At 44.2% G+C, this 14,551-nt stretch overlaps 1 protein-coding gene across 1 annotated transcript; it reads left to right on the forward strand.

Annotated features, from left to right (window-relative positions):
- The first annotated feature begins 188 nt into the window (after nt 1-188).
- Nucleotides 189-11,573, forward strand: ALG5 (ALG5 dolichyl-phosphate beta-glucosyltransferase). Its single transcript, XM_081894600.1, is given in 11 exon segments — nt 189-265; nt 267-411; nt 2,295-2,466; nt 2,595-2,641; nt 2,775-2,843; nt 3,994-4,086; nt 6,015-6,128; nt 8,398-8,457; nt 9,186-9,337; nt 10,032-10,117; nt 10,690-11,573. Coding segments are annotated over 11 exon segments (1,113 nt in total). The 5' UTR covers nt 189-203; the 3' UTR covers nt 10,803-11,573.
- The last annotated feature ends 2,978 nt before the right edge of the window (nt 11,574-14,551 follow it).

Below are 14,551 nucleotides of genomic sequence, written 5' to 3' on the forward strand. Positions count from 1 at the left end.
GCAAAATGGAAAACACAAAATACATATCTTAATAAGAAACAGAACAAAACAGAACAATATCCGCCCTCCCTGTAAAGTCTTGAAATCCCCTGATTCTCCCAAACTTATCAATCCTACAGTTCCAGAGTTTGGTTCGGAGGGGGCGAGGAGAATGAGTCCAAAGCCGACTTGCAAGTCCGCCTCTGTCCACGCATCTACACGCTATGGCTCTAGGAGGGCCTTGGTGTCGACCAATAGCAACGCTCGACGTGCCTCCGGAAGTGAGTGCCGCGCTCCCTCTGCCTCCTGGTCCTTCTCCACTTCCGCCTCCGTGTCCCTGTGCTCCGAGTCTCTGCCGGCGGCGCAAGGGCGATGGAGCTGCTTTGGCTGGCTGAAGCGTCCGTGGCTCTGGCGGTCTCGGGGCTGGTCCTGGTGAGGGGGGACGGGGCGCGGGGTCCTAGTCCTGGAGCTTCCCCCCTTTTCCCAGCCTGGTCTTCTTTCCATCCCTCACCATCATCCCCCTCCCAAGCAAGAGGACCTCTGAGCTCGCGCAGAGTGCCGTTCACTGACCGCCGAGTAGCCCCTTCTCATGACTGTGGCGCTTGGCATCCCCAGGCCCTGCAGTTCACGACTCCTCTTTATATGGGATTTAAGCGGCTGGAGCCTGTAAAACAGCAGTGACCCCAAAGGAGGGCTGTTTGCATTTCGCTTTGAGGGGTTTTGTTGTTGTTTCACAAGCATTGGATCGCAGTACAGTGGTACCTCGGGTTACATACGCTTCAGCTTACACACTCAGCTAACCCAGAAATAGTGCTTCAGGTTAAGAACTTTGCTTCAGAATGATTACAGAAATCGGGCTCCGGCGGTGCGGTGGCAGCGGGAGGCCCCATTAGCTAAAGTGGTGCTTCAGGTTAAGAACAGTTTCAGGTTAAGAACGGACCTCTAGAACGAATTAAGTACTTAACCCGAGGTACCACTCTATTGCAGAACTGGAAGGGACCACAAGGTTCATCTAGTCCTGCGATGAAAGAATCTTTCGCCCAGTTTGGGGCCCTGAGATTAAGAGTCCCGCGCTCTGCCCAGTTTTGGTGTATAAAACATTTATAATGTAAAAATTGTATTAAATGAATCAATAAATAATATCAGGGCCACCTTCAGAATTTGATTACAATCAGAGTTGTAGAGTCAGAAGGGACCCACAAGGGTCATCTACTTCAACCCCCTGCAGTTTAGGAATCTTTCAAACCCACGACCCTCAGATTAAGGATCTCCTGCAGTAGAAGTCTATGTTTCTATGTTCAACTAGATCATACATGACAGAACTGTAGCGGTGGAGGGGAACCCAAGGGCCATCTAGTCCACCCCCTACAACCCAGCAATCCTGCCCATAGCCATCCATGGGGTAGGTTTTCACCACCAGCCTTCTGGTTAGCAGCCAGACATTGACCTATTGTGCCACTGGGGACCAGTAATTGAAATGTTCCCCACCCCTTACCAATGTAATCTCCTATATTTTATATTGTGCTTTGACTTGCTAATCTTATTATTTTTTGATAGCAGGCCAGAGAATTACTGCTTTTATTACTGTTGTGTGGAGGAGGTCAGTAGCCATGAAAAGTCTCCACAGGAATCTGAATCCATGCCCACCTAGCCTTCATCCCAGTGTTCTTTTAACGGGAACCTGCTATAAATTAACTTCAACCTCTTTTGCTTTCTTCCTCTCCTCAATAAACTTAACTTGACTGGGCTATGAGTATATTGTAGTTTCTTCTTTCCCAACTTTTCTTTTGGAAAAGGCAACTGAATCTTTCTCAAATGACTGACAGGAATCTGTGCTTGCTGTCTGTAGGTAGATGCCAGTCAGCTGATTGGAGCCCTAGGATTTGAAAATGTAGCATAAAGGCTTTCTCGTTATTTCATGCAATTTAAAGGAAACAGGCCACAAAGAAAAAAAATACTTAAGTTCTAGGCAGACAGCAAAGCAGGAGCTCAGAAATTGTGAGGGTCTGATCTAATTTTACACGTCATGTCCACACCAAGTTGCTTTTGTGCAATCGCAAGAGGCACTAATGCAACTGTTGTAAGAGCTCAAAAGTGCTGAGTTGCAATAGCTTCTTACATATTATGCAGAAAGCAGTTTCTTTCCCCACAAAACCCTTGCTTGCCAATTGTATTCCTTTTGATAGTGATAGGTACTTGGCGATTGCAGCTTCACCCTTTCTAAATTTAAGAGGAATTATTTTCTCTCTGCAGAATGCTATTGTGTAAATATTATATAACTCTTAACTGGAAATCTTCTTTCCCCCCCCTCCCAGATTGCTGTCATTGCCCACATAACTGCAACAAAAGTTCCAAACCTTAATCGACACGAGGATGAAAGATACTTTTTGAATGCTGAAAATGAGAAGGAACTTGTGCCCAGCATCCATGATCCCCCAACACGAGACCTTTCCGTAGTTGTGCCTTCATATAACGAGGAAGAACGGTGTAAGAATAAGTCTTTGTTTTCTTTGTGTGCATGTATAACACTGAATGTTGTCTTATCTTTTTTTATTTTACCTGTTCAGCGTTACTCAAACCAGATCTGTGGTTTTATTTCCTTCTTTTTCTTACAGTACCATCGATGCTGAATGAAGCTTTGGACTACCTAGAGAAGAGACAGGTATTTTTTTAAAAAAATCACATTTAATTGCAATATTTAATAACCATGAGATAAAAATATCATTTTGCTCCTGTTCTAGTCATCGTGGTAAGAGAACATATGATGCTAAGGCAAATGCGTGTTTCCTTTCCAGAGGCAAGATCCTGCATTCACATATGAGGTCATAGTAGTTGATGACGGCAGCAGAGATCAAACCACAAAGGTAGGAGACATATTTATGACTCGCCGGTCCTAAATATATTGACAGTGCCAGCAAAAGGTAGAACATAAACAGAAGTTCATATTTTCTGTTTTCATGATTACGATTTTGAGGGACTGACTCAAGGCAGTTTACATTTGAGGCTGCCCCTCAAGGGGATTACACTAGCTATTTATGTGCTTACATATAAAAAAAAAATCCCCACTGGATTTCTGTGAATTTGTACTTAAGGTGCCTCGAGCACAAATTCTGAGAGAATTAATAATTAAATAATAATTTGAAGTGGATAATTAAAATTAATAAAGAAATACTTTAGCTGTCTGGTTTCATCTTGATAAACGTGTCCTATTTACGCAGATATGACTAACCACAGATGTGAATTTGGTTTCCTTAAAATAACTATTATTAGAGACTTCTCCAAGTTGCTTTGCCTCTTATAAAGGGTCACCATTTTCTAAAGATTAATACCAGCATTACACCCCTTCAAAGCTGGGCTAGTGCCATGGTCTGTGATATTGAATTTATGCCGCCTCTGTCTTTATACATGAAAAAGCTTTTTTTTTTTTAAAGTAGAGGCTTTTCTTCTTCTCTTCCCTTTCACTAAACAGATACAATTATTTTCTACACCACAACATGCTCAATGCTTGGGCTATGCTGCCATCCTCTTTCTTTTCTCTTTATGTCCCATCCCACATTATCAAAACACATTATTCTTGTTACGTCAATGACATAGATTTTTCATACACTTTCCGCTCTTCAAGTTCTGCCAAAGGACACTTTCCCTGCTGATAGGTCTAAGAACTGAATATACAAATCCTATATATGTGATATATGAGCACTTAAAGTAGAAGGCGTTACACAAATATCTACTTAACTATTTTATATGCTCCCAGTCGGGGAAATTTAATTTTTGTTTTCAACTCTAGTGAGGATAAAATTGAACTGAAAGTGAGACATTTGGCATGGGAAAGGGAAGAGAACTCCACGTATCTGTCTAGCCTCACATTCTTTTAAGCACACTTGTGCACTGGAATAGTTATTCATATTTAATGTAGGCTTTGTTATATCATTAATATAAATGAGGAGAGAAGGAGACATTCAGTTCCTATTTGTGATTGCTGTTCTCTTATTCTGATTTGCACATGCCCTGTAGGTTGCGCTGAAGTATACCCAAAAATATGGTAGCGACAAAGTGAGAGTCCTCCCTCTGGTGAAGAATCGTGGAAAGGGGGGAGCTGTTAGAATGGTAATGAATTTATGCAGTTTTCCTTTCTGTAATTAAGATTATTTTCTTGGTGAAAGCAAACATTTTCTTCACTGAGCATTTAGGTTAATTTTGACATAATACCTCAAAAATCCGACTATTGGCAAATACAGCATGCCCCAACTTGCACATATTTAACTTTTGCACATTCAGCTGTACGCAGTTGGGGGGGGACATTTAAAAAGGGGGTGGGCATCTGGGCGGAAAGACTTTGGCAATACCATCCACCATTGAACCAAATGTATTTTGACTGTACGCAGTTTTGGCTTTGGCTGCAATCCCAGGAACCTAACCCCCACATAAGTTGCAGGCTTACTGTGGTCATTTTCTATGAATTTCCATATGTAAGGAGAGCCTATGGTGATCATTTTATCCTCGAGTGATCATTTTTATAAGATGGGCATGAAGTAATCCGCTTCTCTGTATTTTATTACTATAATTCATTTGGTACACTATTTGTATTTATATCAAACCATTCCTGACACGAGTCTTGGGAAGAAGCAGAAGAGAAACCTGGAATTGAAAGGAAATACAGTGGTACCTCGGGTTACATACGCTTCAGGTTACAGACTCCGCTAACCCAGAAATAGTGCTTCAGGTTAAGAACTTTGCTTCAGGATGAGAACAGAATTCGTGCTTCGGCAGCAGCAGGAGCCCCCTTTAGCTAAAGTGATGCTTCAGGTTAAGAACAGTTGCAGGTTAAGAATGGACCCCCGGAACGAATTAAGTACTTAACCCAAGGTACCACTGTACATAGAAAGGTTTCATTTTTTTGACATCTGAGCTGTTCTGCATTTGATTTCTCTGCCTACCCAAAATGCTTTGAAGCATGCCTGCTTTAAGGGGAGGAGATGAAGAATGAATTTGCTTCTGATAGGATCCTCATAAGAGACACAGGGCCTTTGGCCCACTGCCTCTTTAGAATTTGCAAGAAATGGAAATGCAGTCATAACTATATAAAAGAAGTGCCCTTCATTCCACTAGAATTTAGTCCACAGCTGCAACACCATCACTTTCTAGGCACCATTCGGCTGATTGGATGCATCCCTGTATGGGGCCTACTGATTATTTTGCAGGGTTACTGTACCCGGGCTGTAGATTCTGTGTCCAGGGCAGCTGTTTATCAGCTCCATCTGGTACGCAGGCAGAGACCCTACCTGCCTGCAGACTGTCTCACCAGAGTGGTGCATCCTCTAGTTATCTCTCGCTTGGACTACTGCAATGTGCTCTATGTGGGGCTACCTTTGAAGGTGACCCGTAAACTACAACTAATCCAGAATGCAACAGCTAGACTGGTGACTGGGAGTGGCTGCCGAGACCACATAACACCCGTCTCGAAAGACCTACACTGGCTCCCAGTAAGATTCCGAGCACAATTCAAAGTGTTGGTGCTGACCTTTAAAGCCCTAAACGGCCTCAGTCCAGTATACCTGAAGGAGCGTCTCCACCTCTATCGTTCTGCCCGGACACTGAGGTCCAGTGCCGAGGGCCTTCTGGCGGTTCCCTCCCTGCGAGAAGCCAAGTTACAGGGAACCAGGCAGAGGACCTTCTCGGTAGTGGCACCTGTGGAACGCCCTCCCACCAGATGTCAAAGAGAAAAAGAACTACCAGACTTTTAGAAGACATCTGAAGGCAGCCCTGTTTAGGGAAGCTTTTAATGTTTAATAGATTCTTGTATTTTAATATTCTGTTGGGAGCCGCCCAGGGTGGATGGGGGAACCCAGCCAGATGGGCAGGGTATAAAAACATTATTATTATTATTATTATTATTCATCCAAAATGCAAAGAATTAGGCTAATGCATGCAGGTGGAGGGGTGGCTCCGTCAAAGAGATTTGAAGTCCTGTAGTTTCGCAGTATAATTTGCCGAATATGCCCTAATACAAGACTTTGGATCATTCTTACATACAGGGTGTGTTCAGTTCAAGAGGGGAAAAAATACTCATGGCCGATGCTGATGGAGCTACAAAATTTGAAGACGTTGAAAAAGTAGAAAAGGGTCTTGAGAGTCTGCAGCCCTGGCCTGTGAGTTTTCATTCAGTCACATTTTAATTTTATTTCCTTTCTGCTTCCTTAAAAATATATTAAAATCCTGCTTTGTTAACCTGTCTGTATGCCAAGGGACTTCTTATACCATAGGCAGATCTTGCTGCTTGCAGTTCTTCAGCCCTTAAAATTTTAGGTATAATCCAGAGAAAGTTGAATATTCTTATTTCCAACTCAGAATCAATATGACTGGAGCACACAGCTTCTAGGAGAGATTTGTGTCCCCTTCTTCTTTCTCCATTCAAATTAGGTATCCCTGACTTACCCCCTACATCTTCAACTACTTCTTGGCGATTGCCTCTTGTCTGGTTCTGTAAGACAGATCCACAGTTTTGGTCTTCTGACACAGTACACTGTGCCCTGCCTCAGGTTCCTCATTTAGCCATTTGTCAAACTCTTCTTACCAAAACTCTGTGTTCACTAACTTCCTATTTAAGATTCTTGCTCAAGCTAAGTGCTCAGTTTTACTTCTGCTTATTCTGTAAGCGGTGACTGCTGGTAGGTATGCGTCGGTGTTAGGCTTCATGATTCCATAAATTCTGAGTCTCCTTGAGTTCCCCTGTAATTAATAAGAAAATGATTTATTAGCTATATAAATATATAAAGGTAAAAAGGGACCCCTGACCATTAGGTCCAGTCATGGCCGACTCCGGGGTTGCGGCGCTCATCTCGCTTTACTGGCCGAGGGAGCTGGCATACATGTGGCCAGCATGACTAAGCCACTTCTGGCGAACCAGAGCAGCGAACGGAAACGTCATTTACCTTCCCGCCAGAGTGGTACCTATTTATCTACTTGCACTTCGACCTTTCGAACTGCTAGGTTGGCAGGGCAGGAGAATTTGCAGGGCAAGTCGTGGGGATGCGAACCGCCGACCTTCTGATCGGCAAGTCCTAGGCTCTGTGGTTTAACCCACAGCGCCACCTGCGTCCCTTATATAAATATATAAGGTACCCCTGCCCGTACGGGCCAGTCGTGTCCGACTCTAGGGTTGCGTGCTCATCTCGCTCTCAAGGCCGTGAGCCAGCGCCGTCCGAAGACACTTCCGGGTCAGGTGGCTAGCGTGACGAAGCTGCTCTGGCGAGCCAGCACCAGCGCAGCACACGGAAACGCCGTTTACCTTCCCACTATAAAGCGGTACCTATTTATCTACTTGCACTTAAGAGTGCTTTCAAACTGCTAGGTGGGCAGGAGCTGGGACCGAACGACAGGAGCTCACCCTGCCGCGGGGATTTGAACCGCTGACCATATGATCGGCAAGTCCTAGGCACTGAGGTTTTATCCACAGCACCACCCGCGTCGCCATATAAATACATAAGCACACCTATATGTTTATATACACATTTTACAGTAGCCCCACATTATAGATTTTGTAGTTGGCATCTGTCTGTCTTGGGAGACAGTGGAGTGTGTCTCTGGGGGTGAAGTCAGACCACTGTGTTAGCAGCACTGAAGTCTCCTCCCCCAGGGTGCAAGCCTGGGCATTATGTATGGAGGTCCTGAGCTGTGCAGATGACAAACCCCCGCTGTCGGCCCCACTGATGGGGTCCAAAGGAAAGCTGAGCAATATGTTTGGCACCAGCTTGGCTGTGGAAGTTGCCAGGAAGGAGGTGTACAAGGTGCCATCTAGCTGTCTTAGGGACCCCACTCCAAATTTGTGTAGGGGTTTTTTTACTCAGCCTTTTCTTCTCCTGAAGATACAGTGGTACCTCGGGTTACAGACGCTTCAGGTTACAGACTCTGCTAACCCAGAAATAGTACCTTGGGTTAAGAACTTTGCTTCAGGATGAGAACAGAAATCATGCGGTGGCGGCAGCGGGAGGTCCCATTAGCTAAAGTGGTGCTTCAGGTTAAGAACAGTTTCAGGTTAAGAACGGACCTCCAGAATGAATTAAGTTCTTAACCTGAGGTACCACTGTATACAGAAAGACAACAGAGGTTTAGGATCAGAGTTTTCCTTCACCAAGATGGGCTCCTTTCCAATGTTGACGAGCCCCACCTGCCCTTCAGTTCCCTCTACATCACATGCAGAAACCACCTTCTTGACTGCTGGACCCACTATTGGTCTCGTTCTATGTTATGTTAATTGGTAACCCTATGAGTGCATGAATCTTGGTGTCACAACTATCCCTTACCAGCAATGGGCATGGTTGTGGTATCAGCTGAATGCGTTCAATAGATATTCCTTGCCACAGAGGCATGGTTTGGTGTATGTTTCTTAACTATTAATGTTTTTCTTTTTTCTTTTAGGACCAAATGGCTATTGCCTGTGGCTCTAGAGCTCACTTGGAGCAAGACTCCATAGCACAGGTAAACTTCCGTTTGCTAGTTCTTTGGCTGGTGGTCTTTTGCAGTCAGAAGAAGTGGAGTACATGCCTTCCTAAGCTCAGCTTCTAGCCCCCTGTAACTTGCATGATTTTTAAAAAATAATGAGATTAGATAAGACCTTCCCCTCCCTGGGAGCTGCAAGGGTTTTTTGGGAGGTGGGGGTGTAGAGGCTAGTCCTCCAGATGAAGACTGTCTAGGTAGACCATCAGAACTCGTTGACTTCCCACGGCCTTGCTTCCTTTTGATTGCTTGTATCTTCAGCAACAGCAGTCTGAAACTATGCACATGAGAACACTTGGGGACTTGGAAAAACTAGCTGAAACTGGCTTTAGTTCTAATGCTTGGTTCTTCTAGTTGCAGGGTTTTATTTGTCTTCATTTTAAATTATTCTAGTGTTTTATTAGAACAATGACTTGTACTCGTAAGCAACAGCTATCAACGAAATATAAGTTGGCAAAACTTTCACATGCACCCTTTGAGTAAAGAACACTTAAAAAGTTGGATATAACATATTCAAAAGCGTTACTGCAGGTCTATATTGTGTCAGCACTTCTACTTGTACATGTTGAAACTATCATGGATTCTGTGTTGTCATTTCTTTTAAAACTTAAGTCACACAAAAATGTACAGTATAGGCATTATGAACATTGACATTATAAAGTGACTGGACATATTGAGCTAGTTCCTGTGCTATCTTACCTTTTCTGCAGCGGTCTTATTTCCGTACACTTCTCATGTATGGATTCCACTTTCTAGTATGGTTCCTCTGTGTTAAGGAAATCAAAGACACCCAGTGTGGTTTTAAACTATTAACCCGAGAGGCAGCTTCCCGGACTTTTTCATTTCTTCATATAGAGCGCTGGTAGGTATCACCCTCAGTTTTATTTGATTGGAAACAGCAGTTGGAGCTAGTAATATATGCATTTTCAAGAGCTTAGTTCATGTGTGTGCTGTGCAGTGTTGAATTTCTTACTTTTGTAATCAGTGAAGCTCCTCATCAACGGGCGATTTATGGAGATATAATGTGATGTCCAATGTTAGTCATATTTTGATTTCTGTACATTGTGTGTTGTAATTGCTAGTAATCCACCCTGTTATAAAGTCCATCTTTCTGAAAATCTCATCACGCCATCAATCAATTGAATATTTCTGAGATATTAGACGAGACAAGGAGAGTACAGTAAAAGTAGCAAATGTTTGCCTAGGCTGCCTTGAATGTAATGAAAGCAAAACGAAAAAAGGCTGATACCCATGCAGGCGACTGCAAATTGGAATAGGTCTGCACTGCTTTATTTTATTGGCAATTGTCCCTCTTTTAACACACCTATAAATACTAGCTTCTTTATAAAGGAAGAGGAAGAAGAAAGGCCGATATGCCAAAATGCTTTTTGAGGTTTTTTTTATTTCACAAGAGAGAAAATAGCGAGTTGCAACATGTATACCTATATCAGTTTTATTCCAGTTCTTTGTTATGCTCAGAAGGTGGTCAGTAATACAAGCATAAAAAAATATGTGATTTCATCACAGTACTGAGCATTCATTCTGTTCTCTTGCAGGGCATTTGATGTGGAACTTCTGTATATAGCTCAGTGCTTTAAAATACCAATAGCAGAGGTCGCTGTCAACTGGACAGAAATTGAAGGTCAGTCATCAACACTTTTCTGTCAATAGGGATTATTCTAGAAAGCAGTTAGGCCAATTCCCCCAGGAGACTGAACATTCCCCTTTAATGTCAGAATATTAAATATGGTCTCCACAAACCCCATATGGGGCAGTTACCAAAAAATGAAGGTCGCCGCCTCCATTCAATGCTTGTTTTGTATGCTCTCTCCTGCCCCTTAACCTCTTAGTAGGATTTATGCTACATGTTAATACATTCCATGTACCTGTGGAAAACTGCAGACTTAACCAGAATCCCTGAGTAGTGTCTTCTCTATGACAGCATACAGTCACCTCACAGTGGGTGGAGCAGTGGCTGCAGAGCGTTCATTCTTCCCCATGTATCCATGCTTATTATTATTTATTATTATCATTTATTGAATTTATATACCGCCCTAAATAAAAGTTGGTCATCTTTGTTTGGGTCAGCGCATACACACAAACACACACACACACATATTCTTATTGTCTCCTGTGACATCTTCTGGCCATAAAAAGTGACTAACACTGTCTATTTAACAGCTTACAATTTTTTCCTGTATTTAATCACCATAGGTTCTAAGTTGGTTCCAGTCTGGAGTTGGTTGCAGATGGGCAGGGACCTTCTTTTTATACGACTGCGATATCTGACTGGTGCCTGGCAGCTTCGAACAAGAAAAGTTAATTAGGTTATTTATACTTACCAAATGGGTTGTCTGATACAGCAAATTATTTCTACAGTATGAAATAAGGAAAAAGCCAGGACTATTCTTCCTTACTGTTGTTCTGTGCTGCGCCTATTTTTTAAAAAATTGCCAAGAATGTGGATGTCCTATATAATAAGTGTTGGGTGTGGGTTTTTTTAAGTTTTGCAACTGGGAGTCAGTCTTTTTACTTTTGTATCAGCATTTTCCATTTTCACAAATTATTATTTCACAAAATGTACAGCAGAAATTAATACATGCTAAAAAATCCCATGGACTACTTTTTTATTATAAAGTCTGCCATTGCGGTTAGCCAAAGCTTTGTTCTTTGTATATTAATGTACAAGATGTCAGTTTCAATGGGGAAACCCTTGTGTGTGAGATGTCTTCAGTACCTGCAGCAAAACAAGTAATTTGGGCATCTGTTTCTGTACTTGAACTGGTCACTGGCATTTCAGAATGGCACCATCCATTTCTAGAATTGCCAAGGATGGTGTAGACATTTTTACATTAATTGGAGGGAGTTCTGCACAAATTTCATTTGCTCATTGAATTCAGCAGCATGTATTCTTCTAAATGTACATTTGTGAGCTAGAATGGATTTCCAATAAACCCAAGGAGTTCAGAAGACAAGAAAATGTTTTTGTGACAGGCATCAGTTTTCTGCAGTAATTTTTATCATGTTAAAATTCCACCAAATTGTCAAGGCATTATCTCTAAATTAAGGAACATTAAAGATAAAATGGTGCTGTCAAAGTGTCTGAGGATCACTGAGGTCTCTACTACCACCATCACAGGTCTGACAGCTTATGAGGGCTTGCAAAGAGCAAACCAGAATACACAGAACCAATAGAACATTTTATTTTAAGCCTAATTCCCCCTGCCTAGCGTCATATTTCTATACCAGTATTTTTGTCAGGGTTTCCTTATCCTCATGGAAAAGCAAAAGGTTAACTGACATTCCCAATCAATATTTTCATTTCTCATGTTAGTACAGCGGTTCTTGGTTTAAGAACATTCCTGTTTACAAACGATTCGGTTTACGAACTCCGCAAAACCAGAAGTAGTGTCCTGATTTACAAACTTTACCTTGGTCTAAGAACGGAATCCAAACGGTGGAAGGGCACCGGTGGTGGGAGGCCTCATTAGGGAAAGCGCACCTCGGTTTAAGAACAGTTTCAGTTTAAGAACAGACTTCCCGAACGGATTAAGTTCGTAAGCCAAGGTACCACTGTATTTTAGTCTCTTAAAAACTGGCTAATGGATTAACGGTGAATCACTATGCAATCCTAGGCATATTTTTTTAAAAGTAAGGGACCCCTAACAGTTAAGTCCAGTTGCGAACGAATCGAGGGTTGCGGCGCTCATCTCACTTTACTGGCCAAGGGAGCCAACATTTGTCCGCAGACAGTTTTTCCAGGTCATGTGGCCAGCATGACTAAGCCGCTTCTGGCGAAACCAGAGGAGTGCATGGAAACGCCGTTTACCTTCCCAGCGGTATGGTACCTATTTATCTACTTGCACTTTGACATGCTTTCAAACTGCTAGGTTGGCAGGAGCTGGGACAGAGCAACAGGAGCTCATCCTGTCGCGGGGATTCGAACCGCTGACCTTCCGACCAACGAGCCCAAGGCTCAGTGGTTTACACCACAGCCAGTAGTGGAGGAACCCTCTCCGGCACCTGGGGAGGCACAGCCCGCACGGACTGCGCATGTGTGGCATCCCGCACGTGCTCACTCTGTACGGAATGCTACACATGCGTACTCCGTATGGGCTGCTGCTTGCGCACGGTGGCTGTACAGGCTGCTGCATGAGCGGCATCCCCTATGGAGTGCGCATGTGCGGTGACCGTATGGGATGCCGCACATGCACAGTCCGTACGGGATGCCACTTGTGTGCGGTGGCATCCCGTACGGACTGCGCACATGTGGCAGCCCATACAGTTGCCATTCAAGAGGCAGCCCGTATGGATGCCGCGAGAGTGGCGCCCATAGGGACTGCGCACGCCCTCTGCCACTCTACAGCTGGAGGAAGGCAGGCCATCTTGTCAGCCCTCCCAGAGTGTCACCCAGGGCAGCTTGCCCCCTCCACCCTCACCCTTCCTACGCCCCTGACCACAGCACCACCCACATATTTACTGATAAGTAAATCCCATTAAATTCCTTGGACCTTACTCCCATAGGACTGTTGTCTTGGTTCTTGATGTGCATTTGGAGTTACAGTATTATAGAACTGTATAAGGGAGGCTGGAAATGGAGGAGTATGCCGTGCACACAAGTGAGGAGGCAACAACTTAATACTGCTCCATCTCCCTCAACCTTTCCAACACCCTCCGGATGTATCTGTGCCTCTAAACACCCCCATGAGTGATCTATTAGGGTGTGCACTATAAGCAGCAAAATTAATCTTCCCTGCTATTTCCCACTGCTTGCCACGTTGCAACTTTACTTTACCTACAAGACTTTACTGCAGAGACTGTGTGTGTGAGAACAGTTTTCAAACCTGTTGCAGAGCGACTTTGAGATGCAGATATCAAAATATCAACATTTGCCCTCAAATGAAATTGACAGCATGTCCCAGAAAGCCAATACACCTTTTAACCCTAAAGTTAAAATTCTGTGGGTGGAAGAGCAAGGTAGGGTGAATGGAAACCTGCACCTTTGCTTAACAAATCCAAAAAGTGAACCGTGTGTGTGAGTGTAGTAGCATCCCATAGGAACCTATTGCTCTGTTTCTTTGTGTGTCTAGTGTCTATAGGCTCATTCCATAGGATCCTATTTTTGTGTGTGAATGCACGTGCGTTTGTGCATGGAATTTTACACATACACACACACCACATATGTTGTTGTTTAGTCGTGTCCGACTCTTCGTGACCCCATGGACCAGAGGACACCTGGCACTCCTGTCTTCCACTGCCTCCTGCAGCTTGGTCAAACTCATGTTCGTAGCTTCGAGAACACCATCCAACCATCTCATCCTCACCCCTTCTCCTTGTGCCCTCCATCTTTCCCAACATCAGGGTCTTTTCCAGGGAGTCTTCTCTTCTCATGAAGTGGCCAAAGTCTTGGAGCCTCAGCTTCAGGATCTGTCCTTCCAGTGAGCACTCAGGGCTGATTTCCTTCAGAATGGAGAGGTTTGATCTTCTTGCAGTCCATGGGACTCTCAAGAGTCTCCTCCAGCACCAAAATTCAAAAGCATCAATTCTTCGGCGATCAGCCTTCTTTATGGTCCAGCTCTCACTTCCATACATCACTACTGGGAAAACCATAGCTTTAACTATACGGACCTTTGTTGGCAAGGTGATGTCTCTGCTTTTTAAGATGCTGTCTAGGTTTGTCATCGCTTTTCTCCCAAGACACACCACATATAGGAGTATTTTATTCCAGTAGTTGCGTAGCAACCGCTTGAGCGACGGGGAACCCGTGAGTGAGCGGCTTTGGGGGGGGGCACAGCGTTGCTTTCAAGCGTACGCCTATGGTGCAACATATAGGTAAATATATATCGCACTGACGACGCTTCCATCGCCGGCACCAGCCGAGCTGCTACCCGCTTCAGCCAAATGACGGGGGAAAGCGCCGGACGGGCAGCAGGCGTCCTTTGCCACTCCCAACATGGCCGCCGCAGCAGCCGCCGCCACTCACCTTCGCGCACTCTTCCCTTCCCGGGTTGGCCGCCGCCTCCTCCGCCGCCCCTCCCTCGTCGCACGCTGATGAGCGCATCAGCCCCTCATTGCC

Source organism: Podarcis melisellensis (genome assembly GCF_964234715.1).
Source record: "Podarcis melisellensis genome assembly, chromosome: 17".
In the NCBI taxonomy this organism is placed as follows: domain Eukaryota; kingdom Metazoa; phylum Chordata; class Lepidosauria; order Squamata; family Lacertidae; genus Podarcis; species Podarcis melisellensis.